The sequence below is a fragment of the Schistocerca gregaria genome, chromosome 1 (assembly GCF_023897955.1).
Source record: "Schistocerca gregaria isolate iqSchGreg1 chromosome 1, iqSchGreg1.2, whole genome shotgun sequence".
Lineage (NCBI taxonomy): Eukaryota > Metazoa > Arthropoda > Insecta > Orthoptera > Acrididae > Schistocerca > Schistocerca gregaria.
In genome coordinates, this window is record NC_064920.1 from 531,723,129 (window position 1) to 531,750,178 (window position 27,050).

Here is a 27,050-nt window from a genome sequence, read left to right on the forward strand (position 1 = left end):
GTTTTCTGAATAGGGTTGATTTTGGAGGGCCATTCACAAGTTTTGTTTGCAGCGAAAGATTGAATAAATGAGCATGTTTCATAACAATAAACTTGAAGTGGATAGGTACACTGTATCCAGATATACAATGTTTCACCTAACATTTAAAATCACATTCTGACATTTCTATGCCTACAAAAGCCTCAAATATATTGAAAGACGACTAAGTATCATCTTTACAGCAATGATCTTCTAAAACTGATATTTTCAAATAATTAACTTAAAATCTAGCAAAAGGGCGTATGTATTTGTTGTCAACAGCCATCTTCGGCTGTCCAGCACAAGACACGCGTACTATGCAGCATTAGCGAGCAGTCACCCATCACAGACGCAATATGATGGTACATCTTTGCAGGTCCATCACGTTTCTGGAACCAGGAGTCTCAACAAGCACATAACATGAGTGCTATGCATTTTATCAGATTTAAACCTGACACTTTAACAGTTAGTCACCGTCTTTTGAATCTAGAATTAATCAAAATATTTTCAAACAATGGAAACTCCAGGTAGCAGTATCAATAATGTAGAAAAAGACAGATTGCACAGTTAAAAGATTGTAACACAACGCTTTTGATCACAACCTTCGTCAGTAACCCACACACGATAAACCAACTCCACAGACCAAGGTGCTGGAGTTAGCAGTTGCAAGTGAATTGTGCTTTTGTGTGTGCGAATGGTATGTGACTGTGTGTGTGTGTGTGTGTGTGTGTGTGTGTGTGTGTGTGTGTTATATACTGACAACAGACAAAGGCTGTGGCCAAAAGCTTTATGCTAGTGTCTTAACTGTGCCTCTCAGCAACTTGAAACATCGTCTTCATGGTAAGTAGCAAACTGTCTTTTCCTACATTGTTAAAGTATCCTCGTTCAGATAAAAGAGGAATCTTTATTTTGAAGTTGAACATAGTAAATTACTTTAACTTCACTATGTCATGTCTTACAACTGCAATTCACACATTGCTTTACAGTTTGAACACTTCACATTTTTTTTGGATTAGAGATTCCTTAAATTAAGTTCATTCTTGCAGGACATCTAATGATACCACACTACCCTGTGCGTGGGTGGCAACTCTGAAATCTTCAATACAAACCCCATTTCTGATTGCAGATTACGATTCTATGGCAAAATCTACATATGTTTTGTCTGAAGCATTTTCTTCATTTCACCACAGATCACTCTGTATTTGGAGGAATAGAAATGGGTACACAATCATAATTTACAACACACTACTCAAAGGCTCTTGAATATCCAAAGGCTTGTGAAGATTCCACCTCCATGCTGCGAGGGAGGTCAGGCTAGTATTTCACAACTTCTAATTGGAAACCCCATTCACAATGTTGTATTCATCCAACATACTGAACAGAGAATTAACATGCCACTATGGCTGTGGCTCGGAGCAAACACTACTCTGCTTTTACAACCAGAGTAAGTGTTCAAACTTAGTACTGCCAACTTCAATACACTTTGTGATCTGCTTTTCAAATGACCGTACACAGGATGTAAGCATATCTGCAGGAATGTCAGCACAAGTGTTTCTTATGCAGTCTACCATGTCTTCATGGCCTGCTGCCACTTGCTGGCAAACTTTGTCTTTTAAATATCCCTACAAAAAGAAATCCGGCAACGTCAAATCTGGAGACGTAGCAGGCCAATGAACAGGGACACCTCTGCTGATCCACAGACCAATGTAAAACGGTCTAATACCTCCCCACTTCAATTGCGTGATGTGCTAGGCAACATGATGTATGTTGTCAAACATTTAGGGTAACATCCTACAGCAGTACTGGTAGTTTCTGTACCAAAAATGTTCGATATTCAAGTCCATTCAACATGCCGGTGATAAAATATCGACCAATGAGTTTGTTCCCCATGATGCCACACCATATGTTAACCGACCACAGACATTAATAGTCAACTTGCCTTAACCAGTGGGGATTGTCTATACTCCAGTAATGCATGTTATGCTGGTTACTGCTACCATGGTTTATGAATGAAGACTCTTCGGGAAATTGTACCTCGGCAAAGAACGTGGGGGTCATTTGCATTTATTGATGTGCCCAGTCACAAAACACTACATGGTTGTGTAAATCAGCGCCATGAAGTTCTTGACGCAGTGACATGTCGTATGGATGATACTTATGATGTTGCAGTATTGTGACAATACTACCTCTGGACACACCGGAATTGTGGTGTAAGCCGAGCGCTTATATGTGGATTGTGGTGCACTGCCACTAGTACAGCTGTTTCATTAGCTTCTCCTGTAACATGTTTGCTTCGTTTCCTTTTGACAGTCTGTAAGCTGCCATCAGACACAAAGGCATTGTAAAGACCTTGTAAAAGAAAGAACGAGAGCATATAAGGCAACATCAGCCTCAACGTTTCTCCTACATTCTCCATAAATCAGGATCATTTCAATTCTTTCTTCTGTGGTTGCAACATTTATTGTCCACTTACATGTCTGTTCTCCAAATGACAGGTAGGTGTGCAGGCAATAAAAACTGCACAAGTATTGTAATGTTTAGAGCTGCTATCTGTTCTATGTCTGTATCATATGGTAGCTTTGGTTACAGTGGATGGCCTGTTATGATACACTGTAGTCTGCTATATGGCCATGGTGGCACGTCAAGTACTCCCCTGTTTGGAGGAATACGTTTTGGATAGGGTTCCAACTAGAGTTATGAAATACTGGCCTGTTCTACCCTCACAGCATGGAGGTGGGGTCCAATGTGCCATTGGATATTGAAGGGACACTGAGTAGCATGTTGTAAATTACAGTTGTGTATCCATTCCTATTGATCTGATTACAATGCCATCTTTGGTGCCCAAGCTCCTGCACTCATTTCCAGTGTTCTTCTCTCTTTTTGGTCCACGTCTTCCTTGTCTTTCGTTTCTGCTTCCCATCAAAACCTGTGTGTTTCAGTAGTTTTTTCCTTAAGTTTGATGACACTCCTGGACATCTCTAGGAGAAATTTCTAATTCTTGTAGATCTCACTGTGAATGATGCTCCTTTGGTTTTCTTACCTTGAAAGTAGGTTACTATCCTTGTGGTTGTGGTGTCTTCTGTATTCACTGTTGTTTTGATGGGACCATTTTTCTTTAAATTTCTGTTTGGCCACAAGTTCCTCCACTAGAGCTTTCTTGTTCACTGTAAGAGTCTGTGTTGGATATAGGGCCTCCAATTGAGTAAGAGCGCAATAGTGTCTAATATTTGCATTTAAAGATGTCAGTCTCATTATTATCGATGCCTTTAATTGGTTGGTAGGCCATTCCTATTTTGTTAATGCATGAAAAAATTAACGACAGTGTAGGCTCTATCCACTCACCTATGTATTTGAACTTTTATGTTTGTTTATTTTTTCTTAGTCCAACCTCCAGTTCTCTTGGCACTGATTTTGTGTTTGTGCTTTCTCAAAGGAGATTTGGAGCCCAGCCTTCACTGCCTGCACTTACAGTTAGCCAAGCTGTTTTGCTGTCATATCTATTGAGTCTGAAAAGACCATGTGCAAAGGTTAGACAGTTAATGGTAAGATTCATATACCTGTAGCCTAGCCTTACCCCATTTTCTACCCCTGAATTGCTCATTCCTTTATGCCATTCTTTGATGACCTTTTCTGAAACAGAGGTAAAGAAAGAGGTGATAGTTCATTCGTTGTCTCATTCCTATACTGATTTCAAAGGCATCAGATTTCCCTTCTCTGAACTTCACTTTGCAGGTGGCGTTGGTCGGAGTTTGCTGATAATAACTTTCAGATTGTTAGCCAAGTCAATCTCTTCAAGGATTTAAAAATAGGTGGTCTGATCAATCCAGTGACGTGCCTTCCTGAAACTGACGAATTTTGTCCACAAATTTCCTTTTCCAATGTTTCAGATATGAAAGGATGGACTTCAGACTCATAGCCTGCACAGCATGTGAATGTCCCTTCCTAAAACCTCCTCAGTAGTCCCTCAATTGTTTATGGATTTGTGATTCTGCCCTATTCTGTAGAGATTTTGAGAGAATCTTGTAAGTAGTTAGCAGGGGAGAGATGTCACAGTAGTAGTTCACATCTGTTCTGCCCCTTTCCTAGAAAATGGATGCATTACGGCAGAAATCCATCCACTTGGAAGTCTTTGACTATCCCATATGTCTTGAATAATTGCACAAGATTATCGACTGACGTAGCCCCTGCATACTTCCACAGCTCAGCAATGATCAGATCTTCACCCAAAGTTCTGATGTTCTTCACTGCTTAGATGATCTTCCTGATTTCTTCCTTTATCACTGGAGACAAATTTAAGTGGATGTTTGGATTGTTTTCATGAACGAATGCACTCTCTGGAGCCTCACAGTTGATTAGACGTTGAAATAACTTGCTAGAATCTGGCAATAATAACTTTGTCACTGTTGCAATCTTCAAACTGTAGGCTCGGAGGTTAGAGTTTGTTGAAACTGTGCTTGAAGCTTTTATAGAAGTTTCATGTGTTATTTTCCTGTCAGTCTTGCTCAATCGGTATCAGTTGATTCTTATCAAATACACACTTCACCTTATATATCATTTTTGATGCAGATTTCTCATGTTTAGAAACATGAGCATTTTTCTTGAAATTCCATCTCTACCATGCAACTTATCTCAGCTGTACTGCTACATCACACCCATTATCCCACCAAGTAATCTTTCTTGATTTTATGACTAGGGCAGTCTCCTTAATTGCTCTGACCAGAGCCTTTATAGTTGCTCCAAATTCTCCAGATTAAAAATTTCCATGGGCCAATTCTTGGTTCCTCTGTAGCTTGTCCCCGTCAAAATTATTTTTTCTGGGAGTAACTTCTATGGTATTTCTTATAATTAGTTTTACTTTGATTTTTGAAAGGTAGTGATCGAAGGATAGCTTGGCATTTCTCATAACTTTTACGTTCTGGATCTCTTTTACTCCTCCTCCACAGTGTCAACATGATCAATTTGGATTCACAAAGATTGCAGTTTGGAGATGTCCTGGTCTTCTGTTTTCTGGGGAGCTGTTAGAAAGCAGCTGACTTTAGAACCAGACTGAACAGTCTGCATAACTTCACTAGCCTCTCTCGAATGCGACTGGTTCATCTGTGAGTTGGATAGTTGGCAATAATATTTTGACATTTTCTTTAATTTTCCTATGGGCATTAAATTCCTGAAGCAGAAGGATAATGTGTTTGTCAACTACCTTTCAGATGATATCTTTTAGCACCTCCCAGAATGTGTCTGTTCCTTCCCGGTCCTTCTTATTCGCCTGATTGGCGCATTTATGTTCACCACTGTGCTAACTCAATCTGCACACCAAAACGGAAGTGTAGAGACTACTATTGAGATGAAGTTTATAATCGAACAAAAATCTTCCACTGACCACAAATCCATTGCGTAAGTGTGGGATACTTTTTACTTTACCAGTTTTGGCTTTAAAGACTCTATATAATGTTGTGACTTGAAGTAATTTTCATCCATGAATCTTGTTCCCCAAATTGCTGTAATCCTTACCTGTTATCAGTACAAGGCTTCAATGACTTGTTTCAGTTTGTCAGTCATAAGAGTTTGTTTTGAATGTAGCAAAAAAGATAAAGTATTTGTGCCTGATCTTTCTCAGAGTCTCCTATACTTTCAAGCGTGTTGGTGCATATTCCCAACAATCCAAAAGTCTGCTTGTGTCATTGAAGGGGGTGGTAGTAGCTACTGCAAAACTGTCCTCCATGTTTGTAACAGCTGAATAACTGCAAGTGGTGACAGGTGACATTTCACACAGACCAAGATGCTGCAAAGATTGTAAGCCTTGGCAAAAGCCTGATGTTTGGCTTGGGCTGGTGTGTTTAGTCTGCGAGAGTTATTTTATTTCACTAAATTCCACCAGCAAGCCCTTGGGGACTTTACTAGTATTACCTCTCCCCTTGCTATGCTAGTTAGTAGGTTATTGTCATTATCAATTTTCATGTTTTGTCAACTGGGAGGAAGGAGAGGGAGAGGGGGAGTGGGATGAGGGAGGGAGGGAGGGAGGGAGGGAGGGAGGGAGGGAGGGAGGGATTTCCAGTGTAACAAGAGGCCAGAAATTACATCTCTTGCCATAATAATGTGGCCCGCAGAGTCCTATGGAGACAGCTGAACAAACACCTGTGCATTTTCCACAGCTAAAGGGTTAATTGTCACCACCACTGCCTTAATCTCATTGACATGTAGATTATATTCCTGGAACTGTGATTTCCACACTGAAGACAGTTCAGTCACCAAAATTTTTCTTAATGATCTTTGTTATAAACTGAAGTGACAAATGCCTGGTATGGGTATGCCTATTCAAATACAGACATATGTAAACAGGCAGAATATGGCACTGTGGTTGGCAATGCCTATATAAGATGACAAGTATCTGGCGCAGTTGTTGATTGGTTACTGCAGCTACAATGGCACGTTATCAAGATTTAAGCGAGTTTGAATGTGTGTTATAGTTAGCGCACAAGCGATTGGACACAGCATCTGAGGTAGTGATGAAGTGGGGATTTTCCCGTATGACAATTTCACAAGTGTACCGCGAATATCAGAAAACCGGTAAAACATCAACTCTCCGACACCACTGCGGCTAGAAAAACATCCTGCAAGAATGGGACCAACAATGACTGAAGAGAATCATTCAACATGATAGAAGTGCAACCGTTCCGCAAATTGCAGACAACCTCATAACTCCTTGGACTCTGCATGCCAGCCTGGGTACTGTTCAAGGTGGCGGAGGCTCTGTAAAGGTGTGGGGCATTTGCAGTTGGAGTGACATGGGAGCCTTGATACATCGTGAAATGACTGACAGGTGACACGTATGTAAGCCTCCTCTCTGATCACCTGCATCCATTCATGCCCACTATGCATTCTGAAGTACTTGCAACACTATCATACATGCAACTAACAGGTTCTTGTGTTTCTCTCAGTATTTTTACATCAGTATGCAGACACTGAAAAATTAGATCCCCTGCTGATCTGTTACTTCTGACAACAAACTGCTCCTCCTCCAGATGTAGTTCTATGATCATCCTCAATTTTCCCTGTATGATCAAGTCCATAATTCATAAAATTATGATTAAAAATGGTTAGAGGACCATAGCTGGAAAAGGAGTAGTATGACTTCAGAAATAACAGATTGCATACCTTTAACAATTGTGGTATTAGGTTTCACATATTAATTCTCAAAGCATTTGCTCACCTTCTCAAACTGGTGCACCCTGAAGATACCACGCGTGTCCCTCCCATGAGCTCCAACTTCCTGCCGAAAGCAAGTAGACAGGCCTGCATAGCGTATGGGCAGCTCCTGTTCACCAATCCATTCATCCCGATGGAAAGCAGCAATGGGTTGCTCTGATGTTGCTATCAAGTATTTCTCATCTGAACCCTTTCCTGTCACCTGTAATGGAAGTAAAGTAAATTTATTGTGATTAATACTTCCTCAGCTGCAAAAATATGGTAGCTCATCTTATGTTCACAGTTTCCAAACACAGAGCAACATAAATAGATGCACCACGTCACAGGATAATCTATTCCTTATTATCTTTATGAATAGTTTTGGAAGACATCCACAGAACAAAATATTTGCAGTATCACTAAGTGTTGCATAAAATAAAAACTCAAATTTTCAAAAGTGTAAGAATTTCATTTGATTTACTGCTATATTAAAATAAAAAAAACATGTCACATAATGGGGAAATAAACTAGTTTTATAGCTGTAGTTTTTAACTATAAAGAACTATAACTTAGTCCGACCTGCTTGCATATCATAATATACAGTTTGTTATCTTAGAAGACAAGGAGGTATGGCAGATACAGATTAATTACACATGGTTGTTGGTCAGATTAAGGCAAATGCCAGGCTGGTTCCTGCACTCCATACAGTTGCAATATGATGACACACACGACACAGTTTATACCATTCCCAGACAGATGGCACACATCATATTTTTTTCCTTTGCATTATCTGATGACTGTGGCAGCAAGAAGGGGATCCAGTGACAAAACTAAAAACAAATACATAATTACCAAACCATGGAGTAATGCCATTCCACGTCAAAGGGACCAATATTAAAAAGTGTCCCCACTCAAACATCTCCAAATCTAATGAAATCTGGTGTGAAGGTTCTACATGGTCTTTAATGGTTATATACCAAATTTCAGTTCAGTATCTTCAGTGGTTGAATTCTTAGGGGATTTTAAAGAGAGGCTACTCAGCTCCGCATCATCTACGAAGGCGCAAATGGGCCAACTTTGCTAGGCTTTTTTTAAAAGTTCAAGCAAACATTTGGTTATCTGCTTTAATATACATAGACCTCTTTTTATGCTGAATCACACCATGACAAAAATTAGGGATTTAGCCATACCGAAATATAGATACAAGCCTCTAATGTGGCTAAAAAATTCGTCGAGCTATTCTGAGAACCATGGTTTGACCAACCACTGCTACTTTTTGTGTGAGCCAATCACACCGAAACTTCAGATGGCTATTACTACCTATGATGTCTGTACATCAATCAAATTTAATTAGTACTGGATGCTCAGATGAAAAGATATTCAATTGCAAAGTTGGCCAAAACTTTCTACTTGCAAATTTTAGGGTATTTTTGGGGGGCAATATCTCAACTGTGTCTTCTTCAATTCTCTTTTTCTTGCCACAGCTGGACAGAGCATCGTTTAAGCTTTCAAAGCTATATTGTTTAATTTCTGGATCTTGCAGATTGATGAGTAAGAATACCTATCAAGAGTAGGGAAAATGGATTACTGATAAATAAAAAAATTAATACACTTTGAAGTTGTAAATCAAAAATGTGTAATTGTCGTGTCTTTTAACACAATAAGATTTTCCTGTGGTTTAGGGAAAGTAACTGCCCAAATAAGAAATGTTTTTACATTATTTTACAGTGTAGAATATAAATATAATAAAACGTCAAAGTGCACTGAAGATTATAAAATCTAGATTATAATGAAATGCTATGTTGTTTTAGAAGGTTTTAACCCTACAATGCATTGTTACTTGGTTTCCATTGGTATTTTAAAGCAGCGATAGCTTTTTAAGGCTCTATCCTCATAGCAGTTATATACATTGCTGAATCACCACCTTCAGTTGCTGCTTTCATTTGCGGCCATTTTCACAGTGTCAGTCTTTTGTGCGGTGTAATCTTTGATGCTGACACTGTACAATCATAGTGTTGAATACCGAGTGCTTGAATAATCAGTAATTATTGTTGCAGCTTAAAGTAAGCACTAAAACAATATGTTTTGATAGTCTAATTTGTGTATTTTATAGAAAAACAACACTGAATATTGTCTGAAGTCATCACCATTCTATCATTGCAAAAGGAACTAAGATCAGGTAAGGAAATGTCACCAATTGACAAGAAGCTTCTTCGATGTAGGTCTGGGCTTGATTTTAATGAATTAATACCGGAATGCCCTGTTGACGACAAAATTTCAATTCCTGAGGAATTTCTGCAACCCATTTGGTAAATAAAAAATAACCAAGAAGGTTGACACCAGTAAACACTGCAATGGCTGATAGGTTGAAGGTACTGACTAATAAAGTTTCTAAACCAGGTCTGAAAATTTGTACCAAATGTTGGCATGAAATGCCCAAAAAGAATCATCCCACCAGGATAAGCAAGAATCACCATCCACTGAAGCCATGGGTGTTGTTGATGCTTGCTTTGCTGCTAACACTTAACTATCATCACTTGGAGAATCGCTACTAAAGCTTCAGGATCAGCAAAAGGGATTCAATGGGATACATAAAGTGCAAGTCAACAAGGCTGTGTTACTAAGGTAATTGCCACAGCTACTGATATGAGCCAAGTAGTTACTGCTCAGATACAAATGGAAGAGTGCCTTAAATGTAAAAATCTTAATTGAACAACTTAAGATTAAATTTCAGATTTCAAGCAATAGCTGTAAAGTTCAAACTTTGTCCCTGGCCCCAAATAGCTGCACTACTGAAAAAATGGCTAAAGAATTTGCTGTTTCAACTAAGATGCTGAAGAATACTAAGAAACTAAAGCTGGAAGATGAGATTTTGGCAAAATCAACAAACTGAAAAGGGGGAAAAGTTCATTGATGAAATAAAACAAAATGTCCTCACTTTCTTTGAAGATGATGAGTTTTTTTGCTTATGCCCAGGCAAAAAGGATCATGCTGCTGTAAGAATAAATGGGGAAAGATTCAAAAGGAGAAATGCCTGCTCCTTTATGACAAAGAACTGTTCATTGCTTATTGTAAGCAATATGGTAATGAACCAAGCTTATCAAAATTTTGTGGGCTCAGGCCAAACTGGTGTAGTACAGCTGATGCTTCTGGATCACATTCAGTAAGTGTATGTGCAATTCATCAAAATGTCAGATTAATGTTGGCTTCAGCAACATCCATTCAAGATGACTACAAAAAGTTGATGAAAAAACTGAGTGCAGTTTGGAATCAAAAAATTGTATACACAAACATTGTGAGGAATGTCCAAGAAAAATGTGACTAGAAGCTTTTCTTGAAGACTCTTTTAAAGACTGTGACCCTGAAGAAACAAGGAATACAAGCAATGGGTCCATGCTGTCAGAGACACATTGCAGACTTGCAAGAGATTTCATGGAGGCATTGATTTTGAAAATTACCAGTTTAAGAAGACATTATTTTGTGTCAGAACACCAAAGTTTACATCTTAAGCAGCTAAAAAGAAATCTTGCAGAAAATGAATTAATTGTATCGATAGATTTTGATGAAAGTTATTCATTTGTTGTTCAGGATACTGTGCAAGGATTCCATTGGGGGAATAGTCAGGCCACATTTCATCCATCTGATGTCTATTTTGATGGCAAAGAATGTCAGAGTATTAGCATTCGTATGGTAAGCAACTGTTCTGTCATAATACCATTGCTGTCCATGCCTGTCAAATAAAGTTGATAGCATATTTAAAGACAAAGACTGAAAACATTAAGAATATTTACTGCTTTAGTGATGATTCACCTGCTCAATATAAGAATTTCAAAAGTTCCATCAATTTATGCCTGCATGAAAAGGATTTTGGCATCGCTGCCAAATGGAATTTTTTTGGAACAAGTCACGGTAAATTGCCTTGTGATGGCACTGAGGGAACAACAAAAGGACTTGCAGCCTGTGCTAGTGTGCAGAGGGCTTTAGACAACCAATATTGACTCCATATGATTTATTCAAATTCTGTGATGATAGTATTCCAGGTATAAAGCTTTTTTATGTACCAAAAGAAGAAACTGAAGAAATCCACCCAGATCAATAAAAAAAAGGTTTACCATGGGACATAAAGTATCTGGAACAAGAGAAAATCAATTAATTGTAATCAGTTCAGAGTAAGCATAGTTTCCAATGATGCTACAGCATTCACAGTTAACATTTTCGAAGCAGATGAAGAAATTCCAGCAGTCTCAATTCCCAGTTTACAACCAGGACAGTATGTTACTTGTACGGATGGCAATTTTTGGTGGGTTAGAAACATGTGAAGTTTCACATGAACAACAAAACAAGCTTTATGCACCCACACAGTCATGCTCGTTCCTTCCACTGGCCGACTGCTTAAGATACCTGCTAGATTCCTGAGCAACATATCTTCATGGCTTTAGAAGCCCCATCAACATCATCACGAGGAAGACAACACAGTTACCCACAAACTGTTATTGACAAAATTTTAGAAGTGCTTAATGAAAAATGGAACTGACTCTTTAGTATATTTCTTCTGCAAATTTTCTGTGTTTTCTACATCACTTGCTTTTATGTCATGTGTTAAATTAATGCCTGGGACTGACTTATACACTCAAATAAAAATAATTAATTATAGGGCTCAATGAGCAAAATATTTGACCCCAGAAAATAAACAAGCTTTCTTTGAAAGCTTAAAGCTTGATTTTTCCAGCTGTGGAAAGAAAAAGAGGATTGAAGAAGACACAGCTGAGATATTCCCCCCCCCCCCCCCCCCCCCAAATACCCTAAAATTTGCAAGCAGAAAATTTTGGGCAACTTTGTAGATGCATATCTTTTCATCTGGACATCCAATGCTAATTAAATTTGATTGATATATAGACATCATAGGTAGGAATAGCCATCTGAAGTTTTGGCATGATTGGCTCACACAAAAAGTAGCAGTGGTCATCAAATCACAGCTCTCAGAATAACGCAACGAATTTCTTAGCCGCTTTAGAGGCTTGTATCTATATTTAGGTATGGCTAAATCCCAAATTTTTGCCATGGTGTGATTCAGCATAAAAAGTGGTCTACATATATTAAAGCAAATAACCAAATGTTTGCTAGAACTTGACAAAAAGCCTAGCAAAGTTGGCACATTTGCTCCTTCGTACATGATCTACATCTACATCTACATTTATACTCCGCAAGCAACCCAACGGTGTGTGGCGGAGGACACTTCACGTGCCACTGTCATGACCTCCCTTTCCTGTTCCAGTCGAGTATGGTTCGTGGGAAGAACAACTGCCGGAAAGCCTCCGTGCGAGCTCGAATCTCTCTAATTTTACATTTGTGATCTCCTCAGGAGGTGTAAGCAGGGGGAAGCAATATATTCGATACCTCATCCAGAAACGCACCCTCTCGAAACTTGGGCAGCAACATACACCGCAATGCAGTGCACCCCTCCGCACTGCCACTTCAGATTGCTAAACATCTCCGTAGTGCTATCATGCTTACAAAATAACCCTGTGACGAAACGCGCCGCTCTTCTTTGGATCTTCTCTATCTCCTCTGTCAACTCTACCTGGTATGGATATCACACTGATGAACAATCCTCAAGTATAAGTCGAATGAGTGTTTTGTAAGCCACCTAATTTGTTGATGGACTCTCCCAATGAATCTCAACCTGGCACCCGCCTTACCAACAATTAATTTTACAGGGTGTTTCGAAAATGACCGGTATATTTGAAACGGCAATAAAAACTAAACGAGCAGCGATATAAATACACCGTTTGTTGCAATATGCTTGGGACAACAGTACATTTTCAGGCGGACAAACTTTCGAAATTACAGTAGTTACAATTTTCAACAACAGATGACGCTGCAAGTGATGTGAAAGATATAAAAGACAACGCAGTCTGTGGGTGCGCCATTCTGTACGTCGTCTTTCTGCTGTAAGCGTGTGCTGTTCACAATGTGAAAGTGTGCTGTGGACAACATGGTTTATTCCTTAGAACAGAGGATTTTTCTGGTGTTGGAATTCCACCGCCTAGAACACAGTGTTGTTGCAACAAGACGAAGTTCTCAACGGAGGTTTAATGTAACCAAAGGACCGTAAAGCGATACAATAAAGGATCTGTTTGAAAAATTTCAACGGACTGGGGAACATGACGGATGAACGTGCTGGAAAGGTAGGGCGACCGCGTACGGCAACCACAGAGGGCAATGCGCAGCTAGTGCAGCAGGTGATCCAACAGCGGCCTCGGGTTTCCGTTCGCCGTGTTGCAGCTGCGGTCCAAATGACGCCAACGTCCACGTATCGTCTCATGCGCCAGAGTTTACTCCTCTATCCATACAAAATTCACACGCGGCAACCCCTCAGTGCCGCTACCATTGCTGCACGAGAGACATTCGCTAACGATATAGTGCACAGGATTGATGACGGCGATATGCATATGGGCAGCATTTGGTTTACCAACTAAGCTTATTTTTACCTGGACGGCTTCGTCAATAAACAGAACTGGCGCATATGGGGAACCGAAAAGCCCCATGTTGCAGTCCCTGCGTCCCTGCATCCTCAAAAAGTACTGGTCTGGGCCGCCATTTCTTCCAAAGGAATCATTGGTCCATTTTTCAGATCCGAAACGATTATTGCATCACACTATCTGGACATTCTTCGTGAATTTGTGGCAGTACAAACTGCCTTAGACGACACTGCGAACACCTCGTGGTTTATGCAAGATGGTGCCCGGCCACATCGCACGGCCGATGTCTTTAATTTCCTGAATGAATATTTTGATGATCGTATGATTGCTTTGGGCTATCTGAGACGTACAGGAGGCGGTGTGGATTGGTCTCCCTATTCGCCAGACATGAACCCCTGTGACTTCTTTCTGTGGGGACACTTGAAAGACCAGGTGTACAGCCAGAATCCAGAATCCAGAAACACTTGAACAGCTGAAGCAGTACATCTCATCTGCATGTGAAGCCATTCCGCCAGACACGTCAAAGGTTTCGGGTAATTTCATTCAGAGACTACGCCGTATTATTGCTACGCATGGTGGATATGTGGAAAATATCGTACTATAGAGTTTCCCAGACCGCAGCGCCATCTGTTGTTGACAATTGTAACTACTGTAATTTCGAAAGTTTGTCTGCCTGAAAATGTACTGTTGTCCCAAGCATATTGCAACAAACGATGTATTTCTATCACTGTTCGTTTAGTTTGTATTGCCGTTTCAAATATAGCGGTTATTTTTGAAACACCCTGTATATGATCATTCCACTTCAAATCGTTCCATATGCATATTCCCAGATATTTTACAGAAGTAACTGCTACTAGTGTTTGTTCCGCTATCATATAATCATAAAATAAAGGATCCTTCTTTCTATGTATTCGCAATACATTACATTTGTCTACGTTAAGGTTCAGTTGCCACTCCCTGCACCAAGTGCCTATCCGCTGCAATTTTCTAATGCTGCAACTTCTCTGTATACTACAGGATCATCCGTGAAAAGCCGCAAGGAACTTCCAACACTATCTACTAAGTCATTTATATATATTTTGTGAAAAGCAATGGTTCCATAACACTCCCCTGTGGCATGCCAGAGGTTACTTTAATGTCTGTAGACGTCTCTCCATTGAGAACAACATGCTGTGTTCTGTTTGCTAAAAACTCTTCAATCCAGCCACACAGCTGGTTTGATATTCCATAGGCTCTTACTTTATTTATTAGGCAATAGTGCGGAACTGTATTGAACGCCTTCCGGAAGTCAAGGAAAATTGCATCTACCTGGGAGCATGTATCTAATATTTTCCGGGTCTCATGAACAAATAAAGCGAGTTGAGTCTCACACGATCGCTGTTTCCAGAATCCATGTAGATTCTGGGTTTCCAGAAATGAAATGATATGTGAACAAAAAACACGTTCAAAAATTCTACAACAGATCGATGTCAGAGATATAGGCCTATAGTTTTGCACATCTGCTCGACGAACCTTCCTGAAAACTGGGACTAACTGTGCTCTTTTCCAATCATTTGGAACCTTCCGTTCCTCTAGAGACTTGCAGTACATGGCTGGGGGCAAGTTCTTTCACGTACTCTGTGTAGAATTGAAATGGTATCCTGTCAGGTCCAGTGGACTTTCCTCTGTTGAGTGATTTCAGTTGCTTTTCTATTCCTTGGACACTTATTTCGATGTCAACCATTTTTTCGTTTGTGCGAGGATTTAGAGAAGGAACTGCAGTGCGGTCTTCCTCTGTAAAACAGGTTTGGAAAAAGGTGTTTAGTATTTCAGCTTTACGCGTGTCATCCTCTGTTTCAATGCCATCATCATCCCAGAGTGTCTGGATATGCTGTTTCGATCCACTTACTAATTTAACATAAGGCAAGAACTTCCTAGGATTTTCTGTCAAGTCGGTACATAGAATTTTACTTTCGCTTCACGCATAGCCCTCCTTACGCTGCCTATGACATTGTTTAGCTTCTGTTTGTCTGAGAGGTTTTGGATGCATTTAAACTTGCAGTGAAGCTCTCTTTGCTTTCGCAGTAGTTTCCTAACTTTGTTGTTGAACCACAGTGGGTTTTATCCGTCCCTCACAGTTTTACTCAGTACGTACCTGTCTAAAACGCATTTTATGATGGCCTTGAACTTTTTCCATAAACACTCAACACTGTCAATGTCAGGACAGAAATTTTCATTTTGATCTGTTAGGTAGTCTGAAATCTGCCTCCTATTATTCTTGCTAAGCAGATAAACCTTCCTCCTTTTTTATATATATATATTCCTATTTACTTCCATATTCAGGGATGCTGCAATGGCCTTACGATCACCAACTCGCTGTTCTGCGCTTACAGAGTCGAAAAGTTCTGGTCTGTTTGTTATCAGTAGGTCCAAGATGTTATCTCCACAAGTCGGTTCTCTGTTTAATTGCTCGAGGCAATTTTTGGATAGTGCACTCAGTATAATGTCACTCAATGCTCTGTGCCAACCGCCCGTCCTAAACATCTGAGTGTCCCAGTCTATATTTGGTAAATTGAAATCTCCACCTAAGACGATAACATGCTGAGGAAATTTATGTGAAATGGATTCCAGATTTTCTCTCAGATGTTCCGCCACTAATGCTGCTGAGTTGGGAGGTCGGTAAAAGACGTCAATTATTAACCCAGCTCGGTCGTTGAGTATAACCTCCACCGACAAAATTTCACACGAACTATCCACTTCTATTTCACTACAGGATAAACTACTACTAACCGCAACAAACACGCCACCACCAGTTGGATGCAATCTATCCTTTCTAAACACCATCTGTGCCTTTGCAAAACTTTTCCCAGACTTTATCTCTGACTTCAGCAAGCTTTCCATACATATAACGATTTCAGCTTCGGTGCTTTCTATCAGTGCTTGAAGTTCCAGTACTTTACCAACGCAGCTTTGACAGTTTATAATTACAATACCAATTGCTGCTTGGTCCCCGCATGTCCTGACTTTTCCCTGCACGCTTTGAGGCTCTTGCCCTTTCTGTACTTGCCCGAGGCCATCTACCCTAAAAAACCACCCAGTCCACACCACACAACTCCTGCTACCCATGTAGCCGCCTGCTCTGTGTAATGGACACCTGACCTACCTAGCGGAACCCGAAACCCCACCACCCTATGACGCAAGTCGAGGAATCTGCAGCCTACACGGTCACAGAATCATCTCAGCCTCTGATTCAGACCCTCCACTCGGCTCTGTATCAAAGGTCTGAAGTCGGTCCTGTCGACGATGCTGCAGATGGTGAGCTCTGCTTTCATCCCGCTAGCGAGACTGGCAGTCTTCACCAAATCAGATAGCCGCCGGAAACCAGAGAGGATTTCTTCCGATCCATAGCGACACACATCATTGGTGCCGACATGAGCAACCACCTGCAGATGGGTGCACCCTATACCCTTCATGGCATCCGGAAGGACCCTTTCCACATCTGGAATGACTCCCCCCGATATGCACACGGAGTGCACATTGGTTTTCTTCCCCTCCCTTGCAGCCATAACCCTAAGGGGGCCCATTACACTTCTGACGTTGGAGCTCCCAACTACCAGTAAGCCCACCCTCTGCGACCACCCGGATCTTGCAGACTGAGGGGGCAACCTCTGGAACAGGACAAGCAGCCATGTCTGGCGGAAGATCAGTATCAGCCGGAGACAGAGCCTGAAACTGGTTCGTCAGACAAACTGGAGAGGCCTTCCGTTCAGCGCTCTGGAATGTCTTTCACCCCCTGCCACACCTCGAGACGACCTCCCACTCTACCACAGGTGAGGAGACAGCCTCAATGAGGGCATTATCCCGGGCAGCCACAGCCGTAGTCCGATCGGGGGATGTGTGGGACGAGCTGGCCGTCCTCGACAAACCCCCGTCCGTACCCCCACCGTGATGCCCATTGGCAACAGCCTCAAGCTGTGTGACCGAAACCAACACTGCCTGAAGCTGGAAGCAAAGGGATGACAACTCAGCCCGCATCCGAATACAACAGTCGCAGTCCCTATCCATGCTAAATACTGTTGTGCAAAGAATGTCTGAACTAATCTACAGAGAGCACAAACAATTCGGCACAAAATTTTAACAGTTGTTAAAATACAAGATTGCCTAGTAAATGCAGTAATGCTGCTACTTGCGCACTGCTGTCACAATGCTTGGCAGCAGAAGGCTAACTGTACTGTCAGTAACGTACAAAGACTATTTGAAAGAAATAAACAAATGACAGACAACTACGCAACTTTACACATCACAGATATTAAAATGCAAATCTGCCCCTGGTAATTACGAAACTACACAATGATTTGACGGATTTAACTAAACAAGTGCACTAAGAACACTCAAACAAATTTTCAACTTGACTACTACACTTATATGAACACTTGCGCACTGCTGACACACTGCTCGGCAGCAGAAGGAGACTACGCGATTTTAAACTATTTATGTACTAAAGCGCAATGCTACAACTCTCAAGTACTATAACATGCCCAAAATTTCTGAATTAAACAATGCAAGTACCCAAAAACATGCAAAGAAATTGAGAATTAAACTATGTAACAAATAAGTGAGCTAAGAGTATACGACTTGCTGCTGGCAGCTGCTTATCCAACGGCGGCAGGGAGGTGAGTAGCCTCTCTAAAAGCCCCTAAGAATTCAACCACAGAAGTTACTGAACTGAAATTTGGTCTATAACAATCAAAGACCATGTAGAACCTTCACACCAAATTTCATTAGATTTGGAGATGACCGAGTGGGGACCCCTGGTTCCCTTGATGTGGAATGACCCAGTAGCACAAAAGTGATTTTCAAGACAATTCTAGGAACAAGAACTATGATAAGATTACGCATCCTGCAGGGATCACAAAAATTTGTCACCCTCAACGAGTTTGCATCATGTGGTAAAACTGCCTTGTCCCCATGTTCATGGGTAACACACACACACACACACACACACACACACACACACACACACACACTTGCCTATGTTTGCAATTGACTGTATGAACACATTCTCATTCAGCTTTCCATGGAGAACCTTGATCATATCATCCTAATATCAGTGTTTCATTCTTCTTGGGGACTTATTAGAATACTTAATACATTGATTTTTGGAACAATGTAATTTAAGAACTCTTTCTGGTATGTTCTATCCATTTCCAGCACTTGACAAAGAGTCTGTTACATAGGCATTTAATAATCATATTATCTCAGAATGTTCAGGACCTGACAGGATCTTCTCTAAATATATACATTAGCCATGCATAACAAAGGAGAAAAAACTATTTTTTTTTATATCTTTGTAGCATATGTTTACAATTATGTTGGCATATTCCAACTGGTACAATGACAAAACAAGTACTTATAATGAGTCAATATTTTCTTAGCAATGCCTACCTTGTAGAGTTCTTCATCAAATTGCGAAAGTTGGGCTACTTGCTCCATAACCTCTTTCCGCATGAAGAATGGAGTGTACAATGGTTTATAGCCACGGCTGTACAACATGTGGAGTGATAACTGCACCAGACCATGCTGCATGAACACTGCTGGCCCCTGTAAAAAAGCTTTGCTGCTTAGTCACTAGTCATTAGTGGATAAATATGATATTTCATAACTGAGTGTCTTGATGACTTTGAAAATCAATACTGGGGGTTGCAAATTGATCTGTGTTTTTTTTCGCAATCTCATTTGTGCAAGACATATACACGAGTTCTGACTGCTCTTGAATGTACATGAATTGAATTTATAGTAAAGACATTTTTTTCCTCCTCAATAGTCAAAAAGACATTTAGTAACCCAGAGTACAGGCATTGCACCATGTAATACTGGGTTGCGTTGATTTAGTCAGATGGCTGGTTCGGCACTTCACAGCAGCCTGCAAACAGTGGACACTGGTGGCTGTCAAGTCAAGTCTGCTGACCCACAATAAAATGACCCTCAATGACTTCACAAGAAAGAAAGTAAGGATAGGACTAAACATTATGATCACTAATGAAGCAACGTCTCTATGCCTGTCGAATGAATTTCTATCCAAATTCTCAATGCCACTACAAACTTCTTTTACATTTACTCCAACAAAGAAGAACAATAAAATGATGTTTGGTTATATATATATATATATATATATATATATATATATATATATATATATATATATATATATATATATAAAGGGTCTGAAGAATGTGTTGGGGGTTACTGGACATTCTGTGTGTGTCACATCCGAGATCCTCTGCCTGGAGGACAGCTGCAAACTGCAAGCTGACTGGCCACTGCCAAACCTGTGCCTGGAGCCATCAATCTACAAAGCCACTTCCTCAGCTACTGGGCGTGGGCTATGCTGACAATTCCTGACACTCAAGCTGATCTTGATTCACCATAGTACATGTAACCCTATACCATTGCCATCCCAACAATAAAAAGCATCTCAAAACAGAAAACAGTACTCATTACTCACGACGAAACAGATTTTGTGAGTATTACATCTGCCAGTGTATTCTGTTACATGACCTGTTTAAACCTGAAGCCAAGTCAGTGTATACCTTGAGAAAATATGCTCTTCCGCCAGAGACTGTAACTCCTCTTTCACCATCCATTCCATCAATCATGTAGATTAGGTCAACATGAGACAACTTCTTGCGGTCAGTACAATTCCCAACAACTTTATCGACTGGATTCTCATCCTTGAAAGAAAAAAAAAACAATAATCTCATTAATATACCAAATTTTAAATCTATTTTAAACATATTCCAAAATGCTTTATTTACTGATAAATACTGGCAGTTAATTAAACATTTCTAGTACTTCAGATGTAATCAAAATGAGGGAAATTTACAAACTCTGATAACTCAAAAACTTTGTGGAGTACATTAATTACAGATGGAAGGGGTACCTCATGGTGTTGCCAAAATCTTCCTCCAACCACAGAAAGGGAGAGACAATTCAAAGTGATGAAGCTATTTTTGGGAGAAAGCAATCACATAGCTAACTTGTAATAGTCATTGGTGCTCATGTTTACTAATGGCAGACCACATAGTGCACTTGTGCATGGTACACAACAAATGTTGCAATGCGCCACCTCGTCAAACTGGCAGCAGCCAGAAAACACAAACTGTCTGCAATGTGTGGATATTTCTCTTTCCGTTTTTGGTTATGCCTCACAATGACATGTTTCATTCATGATATAGAGGAGATGCTGAGTCGCAGACAGGCACAACAAAAAGATTCTCGCGCACAAACAAGTACAGTCTTAGGCAACTGAAACCACACTGCAAGCAGCAACATCAGTGCATGATAAAAGTGGCAACTGAGTGGGGGTAATGAGGAGGCTAGGGCAGGGAGTGCGAGGGATAGTACGGTGAGGGTGGCGGACACTGAAGTGCTGCAGGTTAGACAGAGGGAAGGGGAGAAGTGAGGAGGAGGAGGGGGAAGGAGGAGGAGCTTAAAACGAGACAAATAAAAAGATTAGGTGTGATGAAGGAATGAGGGCTGTGCAGTGTAGGAATGGCAACAGGAAAGGGACTGGATGGGTGAGGACAACAACTAATGAAGGTTGAGGCCAGGAGGGTTACGGAAACGTAGGATGTATTGCACAGAAAGTTCCCACCGGCGCAATTCAGAAACGCTGGCGTTGGTGGGAAGGATCCAAATGGCACATGCTGTGAAGCAGTCATTGAAATGAAGGATATCATGTTTGGCAGCATGTTCAGGAACAGGGTGGCCCACTTGTTTCTTGGCCGCAGTTTGTCAGTGGCCAATCATGAGGACAGGCAGCTTGCTGGTTGCCATGCCTACATGCAGCAGAGAAGTTGCAGCTTAGCTTGTAGATTACATGGCTGGTTTCACATGTAGCCCTGCCTTTGTTGGGATAGGTGGTGGTGGGAAGATGTGTGGGACAGGTCTTGCATCTAGGTCTATTGTGAGAATCTTTTTGTTGTGCCTATCTGACACTCAGCATCTCTGCTACATAGTGAGTAGCAACTTTCCTTTCATAATATTCTTACATTCCATCCTTTAAAAAAAAAAAAAAAAAAAAAAAAAAAAAAAAAAAAAAAAAAAAGTGTTTGTTTTTCATTCATGTCATGCACAGTGAAATAGTTATTAATGAATTTGTTTTAATTATGGGATATTTACTGGCTTCAACAGAAATGTGGGGGCCAGTTATCTGCTTTGACGCATGACATAGCTGTACTGTAGTGTGTGATGTCATGGCTGCTGGCATATTTGAAATGGATTGTGTCTGAAGAAGGCATTTTGTAGTATTTGTGGCACTCCTTGGTGTTAAATTTCAACATTTCAGATTTGCTTTTGTGTACTTTCAGTGTTTGATAGGACTGATGTAGTGGTAATTGTTAGGTATTTTATACTACGTGTGCACTTTGTAGTGGAATTGTGGGTTTGGAGCTTTTGTCAGTAGTTGTGTTGGTAGTTATTGGCTACAGATTTATTTTCAGCTTTTATGATGTTAGTTCACTGTGTTGTTAATGATTGAAGATCTAGGTTTTCCTTTTTATTTGTTTTGATGAGGGAATTCACTAGTATATTGCTGCATGTGCCGTGGCTGGTGATTTGGCAACAAAGATAAGGATCCTCCATTTGTATGGACGTGTGGTTGTGAAGATCAAGTGCAGAGTTTGGGAGAAATTTACGGAGTTAATCAAAGTTGCGTCTTTGTGCCAGTCTAGATTTACATTTTGGCTGGTAAACACCTTACACATTTTCTTTTTATATTTTGGTAAGAAGTACGGTGTGTGTGTGTGTGTGTGTAACTTACACAAAGGACTGTGTTTTGTTCCTATAATGAAACTGATGTTAATGGAATTTTTTGATGTGTTTGCATGATGTGTTATCAGCCACACTTAACAATGACTGATCAAGGCTGACAGGTTTGTGGATATAATTCTAGCTATTTTGTTCAAGTTAGATTTTTGTTAGTAGATAGAGCAGCAAGTTTGGTTTCTTGGTATTGTGGAATTTGTTCCAGCTATATTTGTGAAGTGAAGGTCTTAATCCAAGTTTTTTCTAACAAGCTCTGGTTTCTTCATATCCTGAACTTAATTATAGCTATGTAAGTCAAGTGAAGTTTTCTATATTAGTCTTTGGAGCAACTTGTGGTTTGGGGTATTAGGAAATTTGCCTGAATTACACAGATGAATTTTTGATACTAGCTTTTGGAGAACTATATTGTGGACTTCATTTGAGCTATCTAGCTCAAGCGAAGCTTTCGACACCAGCTTCTCGAGCATTTGAGCTACATAGGTTGAGGAAAATTTCTGATACCAGTTTTGAGGATTTCATGTACTCTTGACTTCCTGAATTTTTCAATAAGTTTTTGTTTGAGTATATATTATGAATTATGTTTATTTCATTTCTCCATGCCAAAAACCATTGAATCCCCACAGCTGTCCCACTAGTTTCATGTTGTTCTTAAAATTATTTCGGTTTACATTCTGTAATGGGATTGTTTTTGTCTGTTCACATCTTATGTGTGACATCATTGCAGCCATACTGCACAAGGCCAAAATGGCAGTGTCCACTACTTGATCCACGTCAAAGCAGTCACCTGGTATCAGACTTTACTCATTCTCTTGGTTGTACTGAAAGACACACACAAAGTTGGGTTGGAAGGAGATCAATTTATTTGCTATTTATTTGCTATAAGTATAGCAAATGGTGTAGACAAGTTGAAAATATTATTACATCTAATGTTTATGGTTTGCTGCCATCTGTCACAGCAAAAAACATATTTCGCCCAACAATACAATCTGCATGCACTCGACCATGCGTATTTCAATGCTGTTGTCACACCTGAAACAAAGTCACTACTTTTCCTTCAATCAAAATATGATCATCTCATTATTACCAGCTTCTAGTCTATAATTTTAATTCTTATGATTACTCACAGCGGAATTACCACGATATTCTTCAGGATAAGTTTGTGGAAGCCCCTCACCAACTTTTATCACAATTTACATTAAATGCATTACAATTTGATTTGAAAGACAGTATGAAGTGAATGAGTAAATACATTCTGAACTACACTCATATACAAAGCCTCTGAACAAGTCTATGATTTCATCAAATAAGTTTATCTTTTACACTCACCTCATCGTTGCTAATGTGTACTGAGCTGTGTAGAATGTTGCCAACCTCCCTTAATGCTGCATTTCTTTTCATTTCAGTGGACTGGATTTCATCCTGCTTTTCTTGGATTTTCTTTTCATAAATCTCACGCAGACTTTTAAGCTGAGTAACAGTCAAATTTCTAGCACCATCTATAGTGATACTGTTCAGACCATCAATAATTTCCTGTGGCAGGTCACAATTATCACCTTGATTCTCACGTGCCTGAAACAAAACAAATGAACATGGTAGCACATTATTCTGTCACGTTAAAGTATGTGGGGGGAGAGAGGAGGAGGAAGAGAGGAGGGTGGGGAGTGGGGGAGGGGGGGGGCAGCACAGGAGGCTGTGAACACACATGGACATAAAAAAACCTTCAGTGGTAGAGAAACGAAACCTTGTACCTTCAGGAATTTCAAAGTACACAAAACCATGGATGACACTATATAAACCAAGTGTCTTGAAACACACTTAAGATATACTGGATGGACAAAATTAACAAGTTGCATCACCCCGTAGTTGAGATTTTGGAATAATGGAGACACATTATGCTATAAAAGCATGTGGTAGGAGCTTTGATTGCAGACATCATGGAAGGGCAGAGAAAGAAAATTATGTCTACTGAAGACAGGAAGGAACATCGGAGTGGAGTATGAAAGTAAAGCTACAACAGGTTGAAACTTGAAGACACGCAACGATCAAATAATATGCTGCAGACTTCATGTCATGAGGATCAAGATATTGTGAATGCAAAGCTTGCAACAACAAAATTTTAGTTTTCAATTAATAACAAATCATATATTAGACAACATTTTCACTGTTACACAGCAACACACTGTTGCCTATGCAAAGCAATTTCATTCATTTTTTAAGTGATGAATCTGGAATTACATTTCAGTGTCAATTCTACAAGAATTTCAACATGGGCTCAGAAGGGAAGGTTTCCATAATACAATTTTATTATGGAAAAGAAATTTCAGAAAAACAAGTTCAGCTTTAGAGTGAAAGTCAACTGTTCATCGATTATTATTCAGAACACCAGAAAACATTAGTGAGTAACACATGCTGTGGAGGTTTGTCAGTGTCAGCCAGCTCATACACACACTTCTGCTATTGCAGTATAAAGCAAATACTTAACATATTTACACTGTCATTCATACAAAATGACTTTACTCCAGCAACTAAACATTTGAAATTTCACAAATGCATAAGATTTTCAGACACTGGGTTGAATTCTCATGATGGGTGACAAAGCTTGTTCCCATTTAGCTGTTTATGCTAACAATCAAACTTTCAATGTTGTATATCCACAAAAAAATCATTTTTTGAAAATATAATAAAGTGTATAGATAAAAAAATCTACTCACCAAGCAGTAGCTGGAGAACACACATGTGGGAGGTGTTTAACTCTGCAAGCTGTCATAGCCAGTGGCTCCTCCTCCTGGCAAAAGAGTTCAAGGGGAATGAGGAGTGATGAAGGAAAAGGACTGGTGAGATTTAGGATAATAAGTCTGCCCTGACCCGAGATTCTGGGTGACTTTTCCAAACCCTACCCCTTTCCCTAAACCTCACCAGTCCTTTTCTTTCAGCCCTCTTCCTTTGTCTTCAACTCTTCTGATAGAAGAAGAAGCCACTGGCTCCAGAAGCTTTGCAAACTTTAATACCTTTTACATGTGTGTTTTCCTGCTGTCGCTTGGTGAGTATTTTTTTTACCTACCCAATTATATTATAAACTTCCACTGTTGGTTAGATAAAACCCTGAATGTAAATATGAAGATCTTCACAGTGACAGTATGGAGTTGGGGGAAGTATGTGATTGGCCCATACTTCTCTGAGAAGAATGTTGAATAAACAATTGTGGTGACTGCAGTATGTTATCCACCACTGCTTGAAAATTTCCTGGTATCTGAACTAAGATGACACCAAAATAGCAATCAAATGTGATTCCAACAATATGGAGAAACAATTCACATTGACAGCATTGTTATGAATTCCTTGACGGTTAAATTCCCTGGCCACATAAATTCTCAAACAGTGACATTGCTTGGTATGTGGATTCCTCAGACGAGGGAGCATGTAATTCTTTTTGTATAAATACCTTAAATTTAGCATTTCACACATACTGAATGAACTTGAAGGTACCACCTCCCCGGAAATCTCTACCATACCAAAACAAGTGTTAGGGTGTGTTTATGACAGCTCGGGGAAGACTACATCACGGATGCACAGTGAGATACTGTCACTATTTAGATTATGTCATTTCCAAAATGTAATACTTTGTTTTATAGTCTTATTTTTATCTCTCTTTAACGGTACATGAACCTCAATAAGTCGTAGCAATAAACATGTGACAAATTTGTGTAATAAAAGAGGCATCATTAATTAAAATTGTTGGATCTTTCGCTGGACCCTACGTTACTGAAAATCGTAATGAACATTCTTCAGCTTTGTGAGAATCTTGCAAGCAATATAATTTTATTTTATGATTAACAGATTGTGATTATGTCGGACTCTGAGCTGGATCCAACCTCCATAGACTGTTAGTCCTGTAGCATCATTCGAGGGCTTTGTGCTGCTTGGAAGGAAGAAACGAGCCTTGACAAGCCGAAGCTTTGCGTTGCAACATGAGGAATGTTGAGCAGAGAGCATGGTCTGGGGAGGATCTCTACATCTGAGGCTGAGTACGGCACATGTTTCTAACTTAGCATAACTGTTATATGAACATATCATATAGTTTATTCATTTAATATTATACTGCCATTTTCTTAATCTCTTACTGAAAGGACAGCTATGGCCAGTGTAAAGTTACCAAGAAAACTCTGCTACAACATTTTTTTAACTAAGATTATTCCATTATAAGAGATGCACTAAATCTTTGTGCCTTTTCCAATGTCATTTATATGCCTTCTGCACTACTCATAAAACTACAGAAAACTACATGACTAAAAATCTAAAAGATTACAGTAGGCCTAATGATATTAGATCTACGTAAAACCTCAAAGATAGCATAATGTAGCAGATACATGAGGACTTAAATTACAACAAAAGATTCTGTAATAAATAGGATAATGGAAAAGCAACACACAGAACATTATTAGAGAGTCAGACTTTCTCTGCAGGTTACTTCTGCAACAGAGACCACCAATGAATAGCACAAGACCTTAAACAAACACACTACTCTTCCTTTTACACTGAATAGCTGAAGCACCTCTTCATATT

At 39.9% G+C, this 27,050-nt stretch overlaps 1 protein-coding gene across 2 annotated transcripts in view; it reads right to left on the bottom strand.

Moving 5' to 3' along the window:
• LOC126355178 (serine--tRNA ligase, cytoplasmic) overlaps positions 1-27,050 on the bottom strand; it is a 58,101-nt gene that overhangs the window by 10,657 nt on the left and 20,394 nt on the right. For both annotated transcript variants that reach the window (XM_050005404.1, XM_050005396.1), the window contains 4 exons: positions 23,814-24,056; positions 20,252-20,392; positions 19,107-19,262; positions 7,226-7,423 (listed from right to left, as the gene is read on the bottom strand). In XM_050005404.1, the coding sequence (XP_049861361.1) occupies positions 7,226-7,423; positions 19,107-19,262; positions 20,252-20,392; positions 23,814-24,056 (738 nt within the window). The remainder of the gene's footprint in view (positions 1-7,225; positions 7,424-19,106; positions 19,263-20,251; positions 20,393-23,813; positions 24,057-27,050) is intronic.